The 19,442-nt window shown below is 39.5% G+C and overlaps 5 protein-coding genes across 5 annotated transcripts in view; 3 read left to right on the top strand and 2 right to left on the bottom strand.

The window, feature by feature from the left end:
• LOC114243734 (E3 ubiquitin-protein ligase AMFR) overlaps positions 1-7,168 on the top strand; it is a 31,498-nt gene extending 24,330 nt beyond the window's left edge. The window contains exons 6-10 of the mRNA XM_028175328.2: positions 3,194-3,304; positions 4,262-4,386; positions 4,868-5,077; positions 5,335-5,443; positions 5,976-7,168. Coding sequence (XP_028031129.2) covers positions 3,194-3,304; positions 4,262-4,386; positions 4,868-5,077; positions 5,335-5,443; positions 5,976-6,123 — 703 coding nt within the window. The 3' untranslated portion in view covers positions 6,124-7,168. The remainder of the gene's footprint in view (positions 1-3,193; positions 3,305-4,261; positions 4,387-4,867; positions 5,078-5,334; positions 5,444-5,975) is intronic.
• A 1,801-nt stretch (positions 7,169-8,969) lies between these two features.
• Dad1 (dolichyl-diphosphooligosaccharide--protein glycosyltransferase subunit) lies at positions 8,970-10,744 on the bottom strand. Its single transcript, XM_028175395.2, has 2 exons — positions 10,451-10,744; positions 8,970-9,152 (listed from the first exon to the last, which is right to left on the bottom strand). The coding sequence occupies exons 1-2, from the start codon at positions 10,656-10,658 to the stop codon at positions 9,022-9,024; spliced, it is 339 nt and encodes a 112-aa protein (XP_028031196.1). The 5' UTR covers positions 10,659-10,744; the 3' UTR covers positions 8,970-9,021.
• Positions 10,745-12,764: 2,020 nt separating this feature from the next.
• Positions 12,765-13,659, top strand: Prosbeta6 (proteasome beta6 subunit). The gene has a single exon (XM_028175330.2). It carries the CDS (start codon positions 12,866-12,868, stop codon positions 13,562-13,564), a length of 699 nt encoding a protein of 232 aa, XP_028031131.1. The 5' UTR covers positions 12,765-12,865; the 3' UTR covers positions 13,565-13,659.
• On the bottom strand, positions 13,641-17,243 carry gry (trafficking protein particle complex subunit 11 gry). Its single transcript, XM_028175329.2, has one exon. The coding sequence runs from the start codon at positions 17,071-17,073 to the stop codon at positions 13,762-13,764; it is 3,312 nt and encodes a 1,103-aa protein (XP_028031130.2). The 5' UTR covers positions 17,074-17,243; the 3' UTR covers positions 13,641-13,761.
• Positions 17,244-17,291: 48 nt separating this feature from the next.
• Positions 17,292-19,379, top strand: LOC114243747 (SAP30-binding protein). The gene has a single exon (XM_028175350.2). The coding sequence runs from the start codon at positions 18,382-18,384 to the stop codon at positions 19,240-19,242; it is 861 nt and encodes a 286-aa protein (XP_028031151.1). The 5' UTR covers positions 17,292-18,381; the 3' UTR covers positions 19,243-19,379.
• Positions 19,380-19,442: the final 63 nt, after the last annotated feature.

Genomic DNA, 19,442 nt, shown 5'->3' with positions numbered 1-19,442 from the left:
CTTTGCTAACACGAGCCCTAGCAAGAGCTGTGCTTGGCAGAATCTAACACCGGATCGGAAACGCGACCCACTGAGAAGATCCGGCGAGAAACTCAGTGGGCTGTGTCTGTGGGTTAATTTACTCGTCGAGCCCTTCGTCGCAAACGACGGGTTCAACGAGAACGATGACCGGTGCTTGAGGTACCTAAAAGCACCGTTAGTGGATCGAGAGGATCCGAAATGACGTGTTTGGGGCGACCTCGACCACTTTCCATTCTGTCCGCAGGATCGGGAATGTAGTTACCGGCGGCCACGATGAGAGGGTTCTCGTGTCGTGCCACTTTATCGAAGTGGACATTATTGTAATGAATATTGTAATGAACGAACGCGTGTCATTACATTTTGTAACCGATATCGATACTTATAGACTTTATGGTTCAAGCTATTAGTGCTATAATCACTAAGCAATTAATGTGACAACATTAACTCTTTATACGTGACCTAATACAAGTGCTTATTGATTTTGTCATTATATTGATTATTTTGTTGGTTTTCCTTCTGAGTAGTGATGTGCGCACCGACGAGACCGTGTCCCGGAGGTCACGTGAGAACTCGCGTGACCCCCGGGCTTGAAGCGTTGTTAAATTAGATAGCAGATGAGCTCACGGTGTCTCAGGAGATAAGCTTGCATCGTATTGAAATGAACATTATTCTAGTCACAGATAGAAGAAACAAGCAGCACTGTTGTGTGAGCCCGAGTTAGGTCCCAATAGATCAGCAGCACCCACTCCACTGAGTGAGAGGCGCCATGTGCAGTCAGCTAGTACAATGTGCAGCTGAATAGGACAATAAGGGAATGGTGGTAGGACCTCTTGTGAGTCCGCGCGGGTAGGTACCACCGCCCCGCCTATTTCTGCCGTGAAGCAGTAATGTGTTTCGGTTTGAAGGGTGGGGCAGCCGTTGTAACTATACTGAGACCCTTAGAACTTATATCTCAAGGTGGGTGGCGCATTTACGTTGTAGATGTCTATGGGCTCCAGTAACCACTTAACACCAGGTGGGCTGTGGCTCGTTCACCCATCTAAGCAATAAATAAAAAACAGTATAAAGCTCTGTTTGCTCATTGGTCAGAAGATAAGGTCATTAAATAGCGGCTGCCCTGCCCTTCAAACCGAAACGCATTACTGCTTCACGGCAGAAATATGTAGGGCCAATACAAATACAAATAGAAATATGCAGGGCAAATACAAATACAAATACCCGCGCGCACCCAGAAGAGGTTCTACCACCAGTAATTACGCAAATTATAATTATGCGGGTCTGATTTTTATTACACGATGTTATTCCCTCACCGTGGAAGTCAATCGTGAACATTTGTCGAGTACGTATTTCATTAGAAAAATTGGTACCCACCTGAGATTCGAACACCGGTGCATCGCTCAACACGAATGCACCGGACGTCTTATCCTTTAGGCCACTTTAGGTTGTTAGTAGACCTCTTCTGAAAACGAAAACAGGCGATAGTACAAGTGACACCTCTGATGACGAGACGGGAAAAACATATTAAAAAAAAAAAAATTTGTTCGTTTAGTTTTTTATTTATTGTTTCATTGTTGTTGTTTTTTAATAAAGTAATGTATGTGTTATGAAACTGTCGTTTTATTTAGCTGCACTAACACGATGGAGCGTAAATAACGCTAATAAAACGTTTTAAAAATATGATTTTTTTTCCGATCATGATCAATTTTTTTCCGTCTCATCATCAAAGGTGTCATTAGTACTATCGTCTGTCTTCGTTTTCGGAAGCGGTCTCCTAACGCCCAGTGTATAGTTTGCCAGAGCTTTTGCAAGGCGACTCTGAGGAATAATCTTCTCACTGGTGTACAGATCTGCACAAGATGTATCGCATATACTCATTTTTTATATAGAGTAAGCTTCGGTTATATTGCTTATGTTAATTTTGAACGCGCGCTGAGGAATTCACAAACAATGAAGGCTATACAAAATGTAGCCAATTATGCATATCTCATATAATGAAACAATCTTTAAGCAATGAGTTTTAAACATTATAACAATGCAATAACAAATCGTGTTGTGACTAATACATTTTTTTTATTTCTATTGTTTTATTCGTTTGTTATGCTGTCGGTACTGTGACGTCATCACGGTTTTTACAATAATGCATCTCAAGTTGGTAAAAGGAAATTCTCGATTCAATAAATAGTATCATAAATATCATTGATTGTGAGTTTATCTATTAACTAACTATTTTTTTATTGGTCAATTTGAAGATAGCATAGCAGGGAGAAGTCACGTGCTGCGTGTAATGTTCTGCACGTCAACACGAAATAGCCTTTCAGATCATATGAGTTTGTTTCTTTTATTATATCTATATATTAATACGAGTAGCAAAAATTTGTACCCCTTTTTACGAAAATTGCACGGACGGAGGAGTATGATATTTCCTACACTTATAGAGAATATACAGGAGTGCAGAATACTATTTTTTTTTTATTGTGCATAAAAAATACATTGAATCAATAAAAAAAACATGACACACAATACCATGTATTTGACACACACACGCATAATATATATACTCTTTTGTTTACTGTTAAAGTCTGTGGTCAAATTGAGAATAGATTAATATTGTTTGTTTTTAATATTATTTATCTATAGTGTAGTCTTGGCGAAATCTGTGATTATAGAAGTCTTTGACAATAGAATCATAAAAATGTTGAAACTTATAATTTAAATCAATAATTATAGTTGAATTTCGACTAGTTGGCGGCCACTAGTATATATAGTTATGTAATACTAAAGATATATAACTTTAATAGTTTCGGCGAGCTAATGATGATATGCACGATATCTCTTGCGGTTTTTATACCTAATAGTCACCATGAATGATGTGGTAATGGTACCGTTTGTACATCTACCTATCTGCGAGTAGCCCAAAGGGGCTCTTCTGGCTGCTCCGTGACTGGTATTAGATGCAGTTAACCGGACGCCATTCGGATCCCATTCTCAACAAAGATGACCGGTTGTATACGAGCTGCTTGTCCTAATGTTGGTAGCTTATGTCCTTCTGTGGACTCCTGGTGATTAGATTATTCCGCGACTCCATTTTCAAAATGCTGCTAGGGCTGATCTGAGGGTCCAATTCTGCGGCAGAACACTCATAAATATGGTTTAAATGAACCTTTCTTTCCAGTTACCCAATGGCAAGCAAAGAGGAAGTTGAGAAGAATCAAGACAATTGTGCAATCTGCTGGGAACCGATGAAGGAAGCTAGGAAACTGCCCTGTTCTCATCTCTTCCACAAGTATGTCATTTTGTTGACAAATAGCTGGGGTATATCGGTAATTGAGGTCGTGTCCTGCGGAGCCGGGTCACGGGTGCAATTAGGTATTCTATTGCGCTCGTAAGTTGCTGTGAGTACAATCTAAAGATTGGAAGAACGAAGGAATCAATCTTTTCTGGAACATAAATATCCTTGTGAAGTTTCGGTTTTTTCAACTTTTTCGAAATACATGTACCATATATGATATTACTAAAAATCCATCCATGATGCATCTTCCTGCAATTCACCAGGGAGGAGAGAGGGGACACAGTAATGTTGTAGTAAATAGGTGGGACGAGAAGAGAGCGAGCATCAACCTTTGCCGCGGAAAGCCTTCTCTGTGTGCTGTTCTTAATTTATTTCTAACTAGCAGACCCGGCCACACGTTGCTATGGCTAAGGTTTTTATTTCTATATAACACGTGGCCGGCTAATACCAAAAATTAACAAAGTAAGAACAATTGGTTCTCACTGTATTCCGTTTACTACGAAATAAATTTCACTTATCTCATCAGCCTCAGCTACACGTGGTGTTTATGCCGTTAAATTGTAGCTTATGTGAAACGTTGGTATTTTTAACACAGCGCCATCTATGAGATATTAATGTCAGACAGTATTATAACTGTCTGTAAAAACTGACTTAAGGCGTCACCTGTTTTAGACTTATGAAACTTACAATTAATAATAATAATCAACATAAGAAATCATTTTATTGTTAATTAATAAATATCACAACCATTAATCGAAATAAAAAACCATCATGTGGTCTAAGTTGAAAAAAACATATTTAAAAAAAAGGTTAAAATCGGTTCAGTAGTTTAGGCGTCCATCGCGGACAAACAACGTGACACGTAATTTATATATATTAAGATGTATGGTCGGGTTTTAAATTGCATGAGGATAAAGTGACGGTAGAGTGAGTGCGGTGTGTTGTGCGCAGCTCGTGCCTGTGCCAGTGGGTGCAGCAGGACGCGTCGTGCCCCACGTGCCGCCGCGGCCTCGCACACGGCGCGCCCCCGCCCCCGCCCCCAACCCCGCCGCACAACCACCTCTTCCACTTCGACGGTACGACAGTTTCTGGACATTTCATCCCCGTGAAGGTAGACTAGGGAATGAACGGCTGTAGGGACAAACAGTACAAACTTGTTTCTTGTTTCAAATAATAAATTTACAAATGATATTAAAAGTAATACAAACCTTTATTAACTGTAGTGTAGTTTCAACTGACTCCTGATCGACCCGAGCGAAGCCGGCGCGGGTCGCCAGTCATGACTTAAACTTAGATACAATCTGTCGTGTGTCAGTATTATATAAATTCAACGATTGCCTACTGGGACGAAAAGAATCCGTGCAATGTGCGGCGCCGGCACGCAGACTGTGCGGCGCCGCGTGCTATCAGCGACTTATGGAGCAATTCCACGTTTCCATTCCGTTGCAAGTTTTTGTTGCTTTGTGCAAAGTTGACTGATCGCTCCTCTTCCATAGATGTGTCAAAACTGTAACTGAACAGTAGGTAGTGTTACCGGTGGAGCGTGACGTGTTGCAGGCTCCCGCTACGTGTCGTGGCTGCCCAGCTTCTCCGTGGAGGTGACCCGCGCCCGGCCCTCCGCCGCGCAGCTGGACGCCATGGTGGCGCAGGTGCTGGGCATGTTCCCGCAGGCCGACCCCGCCGCCCTGCGCGCCGACCTGCTGCTCACCCGCTCCGCGCACCTCACGCTCGACAACATCCTCGAGGGCAGGCTGCAGCCGCCCGCAGGTACCGCCCCATAGATTATATTTCATCCCATATCATCTCATTTCATTTAATTTCATCCCAGTTGATTAATGTCTCAAATTAATTATCTTCATTTCATTTCACTGCATATTATCATTTTTCATAAAAAATAAGAATGAAAATTAAAATAAGACATGACTTGTCGCCAAGGCGGTGATACCTACCCTTGAAGGCTTGCAAGACGCTCTACCACCTGTAGTTGAATGTTACTAAATAATAAATGGCAATGAATTGAACAGAAGCACCGACAGTAAGACCGATCTCGCTCCTCGAGGCGCCTCCCGCCCCGGAGCCCGCGCCCCCCGCTCCAGAGCCTGCGCCCCCCGCCGCGGAGCCCGCGCTGGACAAGTACGTAATGCGTCTAGTTATGTTTCCTACACACGCGGCGTATATACAAACACCGCTTACTGTATATGTATATATATATGTATGTAGATGGAGACAGTGTAAGACATCCTGTGCCTCGAACAGTCAGAACGCGCACAACTACTATTTACTCTTCATTTGTTTCCGTTGAGACGATTAAAACAAAAGAAAACAAAACACATATTTTTTTCGATAATAAATGAATTTAATAGAAACATTATATTCACTAAAGTTAAGCAAATTAAAAATAATACAAAAAAGAAAATAACTTCAGTGTAGCCGAAGTCAACTAAATATGCATCGGTAACTGCACCCGAATTTAAAAGGTCGCTTTTGTTTATGATTACGTCAAGAGCCAAAGGCTTGATGTTTTTTCGTTACATGAGAATTCCAGTGAATCCCTACCCCAATCCTCACTAAGGAACTTCGTGCCAATGGTACAAAATATGCAGACTTACTAATTTATTACTTCACGAAAAGTGGAGGTCGTCAAATAATAACGTTTGGATTTCAGTCTAGACGTTGGGTCGACCAGCGCTATATTCTCGAGAAACGCGCCCGAACGAGAACAGAACCTGAGACGCAGGAAGGAGATGCTGGTGGCGGCGGCGCGCAGGCGGTACCTCGAGCGGCGCGGCGAGGCGGCGCCACCACGCAGCTGACTCGCCCCCCCGCGCCAACCCCCCGGCCCCCAGTACAATGCGCGCTCGCGTGCCCAGCGGTCGTGTCCGGTGCACCTGCACTAGCGTCGTTCCGAATGTATTTTTGTATGTCGATTAGTATATCTACTGTCTCGTGTGAAATTTTACCGTAGAGTCAGTAAGCAAATTAAATTTCAACCGTCCTCGCTGTTTCGAAAAAGTAATATTTCAATATTGGCAACATTTATGTACAAATTGAAATTTAAAAAAAATCGGCAACTATAAGTAATGATTCAATTTATAACTTGAACGCTGACGCGCAATGTTAGGAGTATCATAAAAAGTTAAATTAGCGTATGACGTTTTTGTGACATGCGAGATTTTTGAAGGAGATAATGATCACTGTTGTAGTAGCGTTAAAACATTTAAATATAAAAGGAATATAAAAATATATGAAATTTAATAAAATAAAATGGTAGAGCAATCAGAAGACGTTTTAAACAACTACGAATGCAGAAAAGTACGTACTCATTTAATATTTGTGTAAAGTAAACTTGTGTCGTCGACTGTCCGGCGCCGCCACGTCGCGACAGTACCGACGGGACTTGTTGTAGCGCCTCGAGTTGTATGGAGTGCTGCGCGATATTCATACACGCCCGTTACCAATACGTTACCACCTGTGTTTGATCCAGTTTTCAATTATTATTAATTTGTCCAGTTTTCCTGTGCAATTTTCAAAAAAATATTAAAATATTGTCTTAATTTTGTTTTTCAATATTTCTGCACTTTATAGCACTACAATATTTTTACGTAAAATTTAAACGCTTTCTGTACCTAATAACTCTCGTTATGCTTTGTATCCAGATTAATTTTAAAATGAATTGTTTTTAGAAGTAAATTTAAATATATTTTAAGAAATAATGCGAGTTCAGTACCGGGACGAAGCAACGTAAAGTTTGTACTTAGTGGTTATGTAATATGTTGTTTCCCGTATCTGTTCCGGCCGCTTCAGAACACTGTACGTCTATTGATTACTAGTCAAATAAAATAATAAGACTTAAAATTATTTTATGTTTTATTTCCTTTCCACTCTCTTTGTAATAACCTAATGTCAACCCTGATTGTCTGTCCAACAAGAAGTCCTTCGACGATCCAGTTTTCTTTTTAAATGTCATTCAAATCTACTTATTTATATTTCACGATTAGAATCACTTTGGGAGACCATTTGAAAGGTCGTTTATCCTCATCGATACTTAACCTTCTGTGTGACGTTAAGACATGGCACTCATTTCCTCCCTCTCGGCGCCGTGCCGCCGCCGACGAGCCGGGGGTCGGAGGAGGGCGTTTGTCCAGCTCCGGCCCCTATGAGGAGGCAGTCTCCTCCCGGTGATGGTCACGGGGCGACCTAAGGGGGCTGAGACTGCGCCGCACGCTACCGTCACTCTAGCGCGCTGGCACCAGGAGGACGGGACGACGCGTCGGCGGCTGCGGACTGCGATGCGGTCCGCATTTTCGTCGTCGCTGTCGTCGCCGAACATACTGTGTTTCGAAGTCGTCGTGGCCTAACGGATTAGACGTCCGGTGCATTCGTATCGAGCGATGCAACGGTGTTCGAATCCCGCAGGCGGGTACCAATTTTTCTAATGAAATATGTACTTAACAAATGTTCACGATTGGCTTCCACGGTGAAGGAATAACATCGTGTAATAAAAATGAAACCCGCAAAATTATGAATGCGTAATTACTGGTGGTAGGACCTCTTGTGAGTCCGCGCGGGTGGGTACCACCACCCTGCCTATTTCTGCCGTGAAGCAGTAATGCGTTTCGGTTTGAAGGGTGGGGCAGCCGTTGTAACTATACTTGAGACCTTAGAACTTATATCTCAAGGTGGGTGGCGCATTTACGTTGTGGATGTCTATGGGCTCCAGTAACCACTTCACACCAGGTGGGCTGTGAGCTCGTCCACCCATCTAAGCAATAAAAAAAAAAAAAAAAAAAAAAAAAAAAAAAAAGAGCAACCCGGTCGGCGGTGTATCGCGTTCCGACCCGGCAGGCTGGTTCTGGCCCAGCGGGGTATCCCGGAACACCAGCGGCATCGCCCGGGCAGCCTGAAGGGCCGCCGTACCGCGGAGACTGATGTCGTTGGTCGTCGACTATCGCCTCGACAACCCGTCGATCGGGCGTCCTCGGGGTGGCGCCGCGTGTCTGGTTGTAGTGTTGACCGCGGGAACCCCCCTACTCTGACCGGGTTTTGACCCCGGACGGAGATCGGACGCCGGGTGTAAGAGTGCAGGGGAGTCGTTTAGTGGGTAGGGCCCTAAATTCCTTGGGCCCGCGGTCTGCTCTCAACACCTGCAGATCGTTGAGTCTCACATACCCCGCGCGCCCCCTAGGCGCGGGGACCTCGTAGGAGGTTCGGCCCTCGGCCCGGAAAAAAAAAATAAAAAATGGCACTCAAAGACAAGGAAAAAAGCGACTACACGCGACTTTGGGTTCCCTCTGTTGTCAGGTTTACTGGTGGTAGGACGTCTTACGAGTCCGCACGGGTAGGTACCACCACCCTGCTTATTTCTGCCGTGAAGCAGTAATGCGTTCCGGTTTGAAGGATGGGGCAGCCATTGTAGCTATACTGAAACTTTTTTTTTTTTTGTCAACATTGAACATTGATAAATTCTAATTGTCTAATAAATGGTTTGAAGAGCCTAGGAAGGTTGGGTCCCATACACCTGCTTTGTTCAAGAAAGGCATTAAAAAATTACCACTGCACTGGTAGACTAGAGCATCATCGATACCATAGGTGCATATTTTTATTAGTAGTATCTCAACAAGTATATGTGTGAAACTAGTAAAGGGGCAATAAAACTAAATTGTAGTTCTTAAGTGCAATTTATTGAGATAATATATGAAACAGTTTATATTTTATCCTATGAAATTGATAACAACAATATGCAACACCAGATGTGCAAATATGAAATCTGCAAAGCCACGTTCAGCACTCAACCCTTGGAACTCATTCTTGTTTTCTGGATTAACTTGTAGCCGAAGACACACTGTGAAGAAATTCAAATCGTTTATTTCAACTTAAAACGTGATTAAAATGTATACGTAAGTATATGTAAGTATTTACAAACCAAACTTTGCAGGCTAATCTTTGTTTATCTTATTTTGTTAGAAGTTTTAGAGAAACTTGTAGTTAGTCTTAGATTATTAGGAACACGAAATCAATGACGCCCAATTAGGCTTACACATTTAATGTTCAGAAGAAATAAAAGAAGTGTCCAAATTTATTAGGCAAATAAAAAAATGAACACATACAAAATTACTAAACTCAGTTTCTGCAATAGTTTAGAAATACATTTACAATTTTATACAAAAATACAAATAAAAAATAAATTGAAACAGTGGAGTGAATAGCACACTCCCACATTGTGCTAGTTTATATTAATATCATTGTTTTGACAGAAATGATCTTCCTTAATAGTTTTCTTAGGCCTATGGATAGGTAATAATGTAATAATTATTAGTAATTGTTTTTTGGGATCGTTTTAGGTGGGTTGCGATAGCAGAGGAGCCGAGAGGTCATTAATTTGTATAATAATAAATAAAAACTTATTGTAAGCACACATAGTAAAATATGCAAAGCCCCTTACAAGATTCACTTTTTTTTTCACTTTAGAAAAGTGAACAAACTCATGATTGTCTAACCCTAACAACCGGAGTATGGGGCAGCTTTGAGGCTGAAAGAGGAAGCATGGTGGGACCTACCTGTGTAGGCTCACAAGACAACCTACCATCAGTAATTATGCAGTTTATTTTTAGTTTAGTGTTTATTTAGTTTAGTTTAGTGTTTATTTTGAAACAAACAAACAACTTAACTTATATTAGGCATAGAAGTTAGTCTCAGGAACAAGTGTGAATGCAACACCCATTTTGGTTATTAGTTTTATAATCTGTATTATAATATATTAATTATAATAATTATTCAATTATGTGATATATTTTTTTCTAAGAGTAGTAATAAAAAAGAACGTGCAACATCGATTAAATGCACTAAACAGTGTGGTTACTATGTTATCTTTTTCGGTAGACTAAAGAATAATCCATACAGAGCGCCGTACCTTAAAGTTTCAAATTATAACTACTAATTGATCAGAGACCATTAGTGACATAATATAACGGTTATATTATTAATTATCCCAAGTTTAGGTAATATAATGGCTCAGGATGAAATGTGCAATTTTAGATAGAGAATCAAATGCGAAGTTATTGTGGGTAAAAATATTAATAGGTTATGCGGTTATCATTAATGTATGGCACTTTTTGAAATATATTTTTTATTTCTACTAACCTCCAAGAACAAAGCAGCTTACTGTAGATATAAAACCACTTAAGAAAGAATTAAATGGGAAAGTGCCGACAAGGCAACAGTAGCCGAATTGTATGACCGCAGTAAGGAAAATATAGAAAAGGTATGCATCAATTATTTTAAGCTTCTTAGGAGTTTTCGTTGTGTATTCTTGATACAATTTTGGAATTACAGCAGTAAGTGAAGACATTTTATTGTGATTTTATTTATTTTGCAATAGTAAATAATACACGTCAGTCAATTCAGTGAGTAGTAGTAGTTCTAGTTTTCCAACTGGAAAGACAAAGGTATCTTACCATAATGCCTAATATTTTATGTATTATTTTATGAAAAATGATAATATGCAGTGAAATGAAATAAAGTTTATTAATATGGAACATTAATCAATTGACATAAAATTAAATGAAATGAGATGTGATGACATAGGATGAGAAATAACCTCAGTAAAATGGCGCTTATTTTTCTGAGACCTTTTTAGTGGATCCCCAGAAACTATGTCCAGCGGCTTTGTTTCATTTTAGCACATTTGTGCATATTCACAGATATTAAACAGTTAATAAGCTACCAATATTACACATTACAAAACCTGAAGAAATACTAAATAAACTAGATAAAAATTCACACAACTTCACTTCTCGTTTTCCCGCCAAAAAGTCTCTGATAAATAGAATGACAAAATTGAAGAAGACTAGAAATTGCGTTAGGTTTTTTTTATTGTCTTTGTAGGCAGATGAGCATACGGCCCATCTGATGGTAAGTGGTTACCGTCGCTCACGGACGTTAGCAATGCCAGGGGCAAAGCCAAGCCGCTGCCTACAGTGCTACCAGATGACCGTGTGAATTTCCCCTCAACTTTTTTCAAAAACCCCCCGAAATGTTCACGATTGACTTCCACGGTGAAGGAATAACATCGTGTAATAAAAATGAAACCCGCAAAATTATAATTTGCGCAATAACTGGTGGTAGGACCTCTTGTGAGTCCGCGCGGGTGGATACCAACACTCCGCCTATTTCTGCCGTGAGGCAGTAATGCGTTTCGGTTTGAAGGGTGGGGCAGCCGTTGTAACTACACTGAGACCTTAGAACTGATATCTCAAGGTGGGTGGCGCATTTACGTCTTAGATGTCTATGGACTCCAGTAACCACTTAACACCAGGTGGGCTGTGAGCTCGTCCACCCATGTAAGCAATAAAAAAAAAGCAAATAAGCTTTTTGAAAAAAAAGCCCTAAAGCAGTTTTTACTTATTTTAAAGAATAAAAAAAAAAGATTATTTTTTAATCAAGCTCTCCCATAACTTCAACCATCTCTAAACAATTATTACAATCATATTCACTTTCGTTTTTATTATTTAAAGCATACACGTTTTCGGAGATAAAGTTTTTCAACATGTCCGATGTGGGAACAAAATGTATGCATCCATTTGGCAGCGAATATCGAATATCGAGAACCGCTTCGGCAGTTTCTATTGCCATTCGGTTGCGTAATTTGTCCTTTATAATATTGACTTGTGAATATATAGAATAGACTATAAATATTCTAATAGCGATGGGAATTGCAACTGTGGCTGCCTACCATTAGAAGGTAGGTATATTTAGGTACTGAATTTTTTATATATATATTTCATTAATTCAATTTTGCATATTTTACGAAATTTAATTAAATTATATGAGTTGAAACTCATATCGTTGCAGTAAAATGGTGCAAAGTCAGAAGAGATCCCAAAGTGTTTTTTGGAAAAATCATGAGCGACGGTGACCCCTTAAAATCAGGTGGGCCGTATGGTCATCTGCCTACAAAGGCAATAAAAAAACCTGACGCAATTTTATAGTCTTCTTCAATTTTGTCATTCTAATTATCAGAGATTTTTTGGCGGGAACGCGAGGAGTGAAGTTGTGTGTGTTGTTTTATTTTGTCTATGTAGTGTTTCTTCAGGTTTAAAAGTGTAATAACGGTGGTTTATTAATTGTTTAATATCTGTAAAAGTGCACAGATGTGGGAAAATGAAACAAATCCGCTGGACATAACTTCACGGGATCCTCCGAAAGTCCACTGAAAAAATCGCACTAAATGACCACCATTTTACTGAGAATAAAGTACATCCAATATCATCTCATCCCATTTCATTTAATTTCATCCTAGTTGATTAATGTCTCAAATTAATCATCTTCATTTCATTTCACTCCATATTATCATTTTTCATAAAATAAGAATATAAATTAAAATAAGAATTGACCTAAGGGTCTTAGTTACCAGGTCATAAAATCCCTAAAAAAAAACCATACGTCAAATGTCAATGTCATTTTAATTCGAAAAAAAATCAAACAATTTGTGCATGTCACTCGATTCGAAGTATTTCGAAGCGAATAAAACTAATTTTTCCATAAAAATCATTCAAAATGTTGAGCGTTAACGAGAACTTTCCTGAATATGCTGTGCCTGGTGCGAAACAGCATCGTTTCGAGCCCTACGCGGACAACGGAGGTAGTATTGTAGCCATCGCCGGCGATGATTATGCCGTTATCGGAGCAGACACTCGTCTCAGCACTGGATTTTCCATATATACCAGAGACCAAAAAAAGCTGTTCAAATTATCTGAGAGTACAGTATTGGGAGCGACTGGCTGCTGGTGTGACACATTAACCTTGACGCGTCTTCTACAAGCGAGGATGCAGATGTACGAACACGAGCATAACAAATCTATGACCACTCCGGCAGTCGCACAGATGCTCTCAACTATGTTGTATTACAAACGATTTTTCCCATACTACGTATCCAACGTGTTGGCGGGTTTGGACAGCGACGGTAAGGGATGTGTATATAGTTACGACCCTATCGGACACTGTGCGCGCCATAACTTCCGCGCTGGTGGTTCCGCTGCTGCACAGCTGCAACCACTCCTCGACAATCAAATTGGCTTAAAGAATATGCAGAATGTAACAGAAGCTCCTTTGCCTAGGGAAAAGGCCCTTGCTCTTCTGAAGGATGTGTTCATCAGTGCTGCAGAACGTGACATTTACACTGGAGACTCCATCTACATTCTCATCATCACTGCAAGTGGTATTCAAGAAGAGAAATTTGAACTTCGCAAAGATTAATTTGTTACAAAAAAAAGTAATAAATATTTCATACAAGAAAATAATTTTGTTACTTATATTTCTGAATAAAAACTCATTTATAACAATTAACAAAATTTATTTATTTTTAATTACAGGGTAACTTTATTAGATCTAAAGATTTGTTCAATTATATACAGTTATTAACTCAACATTGTAATTGCAATTTACATTCTCATTTAGTTATTGTACTTAGGCACAACGAAAATAGTTTCAGGGAAAGCTTTTTCAAACATTTCACTGACTGCATCCTGACTTGAATTATCACCTATGACTGTTGCAGTAATTCTAGGGGGCATTGTGTTACCAGCAAATAAGGGACGGATATTATATTTTAGCTCTACTTGTCCCTTGGGTGGGACCGTTACTGATAGTTTCTTGTATCCAGAAAATATATAGTCATCTGTCCATTTCACTACAAGACTGAGTCTTATTGGAGTGTTTGTGTTTCCTTTTAAAATACATTTGAGTGGGACTGATGTTAGTAGTTCTATTACAGCAGGGTAGTCTACTTTCACTGATACAGGACACTGATCTATAGGCAGTCCTGATAAAGCAGTGCTGCTCATCACACAGAGCCCATTAAGATTAGATTTCCGTCGCCAAGTTATATTGTACAAACCAACTCGAGTTGGATTATCTTTAGGATTGTATTTAGCTTGAATACAAATTGCATCTGAAGCTATGTTTTTCTCTGCCACTTCTAGATTTCTGATGCAGGATATAGGCTTAGTTTTGTCTGTATTTTTAAATGAATCGACTACCTCTAATTCTGTGTCAATTATTAAAAGATCCCAAGGACTTAAAATTTTAATTTGTGGCATGACAATAAAGGGGTCATCAACAAAGCATTTAGAAATAGGACTAAAGTCTGTACTAACAAATGCACTGGTTACTTCAAAAGGTTTGATGACAGTTATTTTACATGTAAAATCCTTCATGCACTCTAGTTTCTTGATTGCAGGAAGATCTATGATGTATGATATTCTAATTTGAACTGTTATTGTGGCTGTTCTGTTTGTTTTTAAGTAGAATGTATTAGTGTGAGTTCCTGATCTGTTAACATTTCCCACAGAAATATGTAAAGGTTGTAACTGAGCTTCACCTTCTTTCAAACTTAAATCTGTTACTGACTCAGGGTTAGGATTTTCAGGAGAACTTAATAAAGATAATGCTATCTTTGTACTAGACACAGCAATTTCCTCATTGTTTGTTACTGTGAAAGTGGTTGGAAACCATTCTCCCTGTAGAGCAGGACTACAATTTGTAACTTCAATGGACCATTTACATTCTCTTGATGTTACTGAAGCTACTCTCAAAGGCACAATGCAATCAAATTCATAGTCAGATTTAGGGCTCATGATGAAGTGTAACAATTCTGGATGTATAATTGACTCTGACTTCTTGTCATCAGTTTTAAAATTCAATATAATTTTTCTTTTCCTTTCAGAATCAAGAACAAAAGATACACATTTTATCTGTAAATCTGATCCAACATCCTTGGGATTAGGTTTGAACTGACACAAAAACCTTTTCACTTTGCCCCCTTCTAATGTTATGGTCTGATTAATATCATCAGCTACTGGGATCTCAATAGTCTCAGATTGACTAGATATTGTCAAATACACCTTCTTTACTTCTAGGACAGCTGGATATGTTAGCCTAACATACAGTTCCACTTCAATTAACTCATCCATTCTATATTTCATCTGTTTGAATTTAGGTTTGATTTCCAAAAAACTGGAGATGTTGGCCATATCCACAGCAACCTGCAAAGGCTCTTTTTCGATCATGGACTGCCACAATTCCACAGCTTTGCTTTGAGAAGAGGATGGCAGGTCGGGTTCAGGAGCTGGAATGTTTAAATGTATAACAGACATTATATTTCTGAATATCCTATCTTTATCATTGTTTGGCACCTGGATATTTTTAGAGAGTGCTTCAATTGACAGCTGTAAATAGTCTTGTATTTTTGCTGCAAGGTATGCACACTGCAGAGCTCTGTTCAAGACATGTGAAGCTAAATACCACCATTTTTCTCTCCTGTAATCCCACAACATGTGAGTCAGCAAAGTTAGTGCTTTCCCATAGTCAGCAGAATAAAAATATTCATTTGCCATTTCAACTACTAGTTGCTTCCTCATTCTAGGAGAGTGAAATGACTTAAACTGTGAGATAGCACTGCCAAGGAAGCTGATGATGATTGTAGAATGATTGAATATCCTTTCATTGTATTGTAGAGCTAAGATAGCTGCCTGTTCTTTTTGAGGGTCATGAGGATCTGCACTTAAACGACCAGGTCTCCAAGGTCGCTGACCATAATATTCTAGAATACCATCTAGAGGATCTGGAGCTGGTGGATACTGTAATGCTTCAGCACAAAGAGAACGCATAGCCTGTCTTCTTTTTACAGTAAACTGAGCTGCATGCTGGTAGTAAAACCCAGGATGCTGAGATTGAATGGCTGGCAGACCAGCCCTGATAGCTTCATCAAAAAGTTCTCCAAAGGCACTGTACTGTCTAGCTAGCCATGCATAATGTTCAAACAGTAGGTCAGTAGAACCAACTCTACTTTTGTATTTCTCAATGTGAGATTTTAATTGTGAAATTGCATCTCTTGGCAAATTCAATGCAAAAAGTATCTTGCACAGTTTGTAGTTAATATAGCCAGCAACTGTTCTAACTTCATGCAGGTTTGTATCTACTGTTCTTGTTTCCAGCAGGTTGTTGTAAGCATGAACATAATGCTTATGTGCAGTATTGATGTCCTGCTTCAACTCATTCAGATAGCCCAGTTTGAACTGATGTCTGACAAAGAGATACTGATGTGTTGTTTTATTGAGGTGGTCTCTGTGCTGCTTAATGTTTTTTGCTTCATGGTGGTAATAATTTTGTGCAATATCATAAAATGCATTTTCTAACCGGACTATATAACCCATTAAGTGATCACCATGAGGAAGCACAAACAAGGATTTAGACTGGATCTCACAAGCAGCACAAAGTGCCTGGGCACGCTCGGCTCCAAGCATGTACTCAGAAGGAGGAGGAGATTGCCTACTTTGTATGACTACTACAGCCACACGAGTAGCATGTCCCTCTACTGCAGCACGGATAGACTGGACTTTGGATGCACATTCTATAATTTTCTCATTCCACTGTGTATCATTCCAATCCATATCATAGAAAATGACTATGACAGCGGGTATTAGCGACACACGCTTGTGTATCCAGTTTTTTTTTAGTATGCCTTTAGGTATGTACCATTCGTATGAATTTCTCTTAGGCTTTACCACTGGAAACTCAAACGTATTGTTAAGTAATTTGAATCTCACAGGCGTGCGATCAGCGCGTCGGTTATTCGCGAATGCGTCCCAGATTTCTTTGTGAACGGCATTGTTAACTGCATCAAGTCCAGATAGTCCTATCAGAGCCAGAGGTTTCAGAATGATCTCCGTAGGGAATTCGGTATAATCATTAGGCTGGGTAGCCATTTTATATGAGCTTAATCATGCAGTAGTATAGCACACTTTAACTTCTAAATACTATTTTAAACATCTCAAATATCACGGTGAACACAAATTCAGATTCTTCTACACGACAGTGACACCCCCATCATTCGTTTCACAAATTTTCAACGTAAAACGTCAGGGAGTAATGTCAAAAGTAAAATTGAAAGCTTTGCTTTGACGTCTGACGTTTTAGAAAGATTTAGTATGTAAGTCGTAAATAGCAGTAGCCATAGAAAAAAATGTACCTATTTAAATGACTTAAGAAAGGCTCTCATTTTGCTATTATTATTTGTATGCGGTGTGAGCACAATGGACTTGCGAATGGACAACTAAAGTGCGCTATCGACAGTTCGAATATAAGTTTGCATAATATATAATTGCTTTTGACATTTTTCTAAAATTTGCTTTAGCTTCCCAGAATCTTATGTCAGACAAGATTAAAGACGTGTATACCGATTTGACAAAAAGTGAATTACAATGATTTAATTAGTGTTTGCTTATCTCATTTAATTTCATTCTATCGTCAATTTTAATTGATTCCGTCTCATTTCACTTTTCATTTAAAGCCTGCGATACATGTTGGTCGAGCTTAGGCCAACGCGAGCGTAGAGACAAATTGTGCAAGGGAAGTGCTACTGCCTACACGTTCGGCAGGTTATTAAAAACCAATGCAAATGGCCAATAAAGACGAATTTTGAAGAGATGCCCACACGTTGGGCTCCGTCAGTTGAGAGTGACGTTTTGTACGCGTACACACGACCGTCGCCAACCACGTGATGGCGCGCTGACAAACATGTAGACAGTACTATTGGCCTAGTGCGTGCTAGCGCCTTTGATTTGTGCAGAAAAACCGACAGCGCCCTGAAGTGCGGCAAGTGGTCGCGAGCGACCGCAAGTTGTGACAAGCTACGCCAAATGAGTTTTAAACAAGTTAGCGCTTGACTTTACTCGGCTAACTAGGTGAACGACACCGAGCGATGGCAAGACGTTGATATTGGCGTTCAATGGGCGACGCTCGACCAATATGTATTGCAGGCTTAACAGACAAAGCTTTTGACCTCAAGGATTCCATTGTTTGCTATGGGCTATATTCCATTTGCCTGTTGAATGTACAAACAAGCCAAATAAACATTGATTGAATGTCATATGTCATTTTCATCTATTTTATGTCAGAGTTTGTTAGAATATTTAGACGTGTTTTTTGCATAAATTAAATGGGTATTTGGTTTTAAAGAAAGTTGCCATATTCTATTAAAGCAACCTTTGTGTAACATAAGCTGTAACAACATAATGACTTCCCAAGCGTTAGCGTCGCTCACAGCGACTTACACCGACTCTGAAGGCGAAGAAGATATGGAAGACCAAACGCCTGAAAAAGAAGAGCCAAAAGAAGCTCATTCCGTCCCGACCAGTCCTCGGAAAGTGGAGGAAAGTAACAAGCCAGCCTCAGCTCCAGTTTCTCCTAAGAAAAGTCTAGTTAGCTACGTAGATGACACGATAGTGTCTGACGAAGAACCGACATCACCAGTTAATGAAAATGAAGATGACATGCGCCGTTTGTCCATGGAGACCGACACAGACGAAGCAGTACAGCGATCAGACCCTGATGACTCCGAAGACGGCATCACAATCCCACCTGAACCATCAGGAAAGTGTCCCAAAGAACTACAAGAATCTATAGCAAAATTTTACAACCGCATGTTAACAGAAGGACTTGACATGAATAGAATCATACAGGACAAGAAAAATTTTAGGAATCCAAGTATATATGAAAAATTGATACAATTCTGTGATATCAATGAACTTGATACAAATTATCCTCCAGAAATATATGATCCATTAAAATGGGGGAAAGAATCTTACTATGAGGAACTCTCTAAAGTTCAAAAACTGGAAATGGAGAGAAGAGAGAAAGAAAAAAAAGAAAAATTGTCAAAAATTGACTTTATCAGTGGAGTTGCCAAGAAACCTGAAAGTGACGATGAAAAGAAAAGAAAATCAAAATGGGATCAAGCCGCTCCCAATATAGGCTCTAAGCCGAATATCAAACAACCAGGCCTAGTGCAACAACCACTGACAACAAACATCACTGGCACAAAGGGAACTGTCATTGCTGCTTTTGGATCTTTACCAAAAAAACCAAAGATCTGACGTGAGAAACGTCATTCAGCTGTAAATGTTGAATGATGATCATTAGATGGACTGAGATACAATTATAATCTATGCTATAAATTGTATATAGATAAATTTGTCTTAAAAATATATTAAATAAATGATCAATAATAAAAGTGTTGAAAAATATAATCATGGATTTCTACATAAAAGATATCAGTCAAATGTCAGGAAATAAA

This window comes from Bombyx mandarina, chromosome 19, assembly GCF_030267445.1.
Source record: "Bombyx mandarina strain Sakado chromosome 19, ASM3026744v2".
Lineage (NCBI taxonomy): Eukaryota > Metazoa > Arthropoda > Insecta > Lepidoptera > Bombycidae > Bombyx > Bombyx mandarina.
This window is presented reverse-complemented; position numbering and strand designations above follow the sequence as displayed.

Bases quoted from the DNA above. Each gene is read 5' to 3' on its own strand.
- gry (XM_028175329.2), bottom strand. From the start codon at position 17,073: ATGGCTACCCAGCCTAATGATTATACCGAATTCCCTACGGAGATCATT.
- Dad1 (XM_028175395.2), bottom strand. From the start codon at position 10,658: ATGTCTTCACTTACTGCTGTAATTCCAAAATTGTATCAAGAATACACA. The intron at 9,153-10,450 runs GTTAGTAGAAAT...ATTTCTTCACAG, and splicing joins AAGCTGCTTTGTTCTTGGAG to TGTGTCTTCGGCTACAAGTT.
- Prosbeta6 (XM_028175330.2), top strand. From the start codon at position 12,866: ATGTTGAGCGTTAACGAGAACTTTCCTGAATATGCTGTGCCTGGTGCG.
- LOC114243747 (XM_028175350.2), top strand. From the start codon at position 18,382: ATGACTTCCCAAGCGTTAGCGTCGCTCACAGCGACTTACACCGACTCT.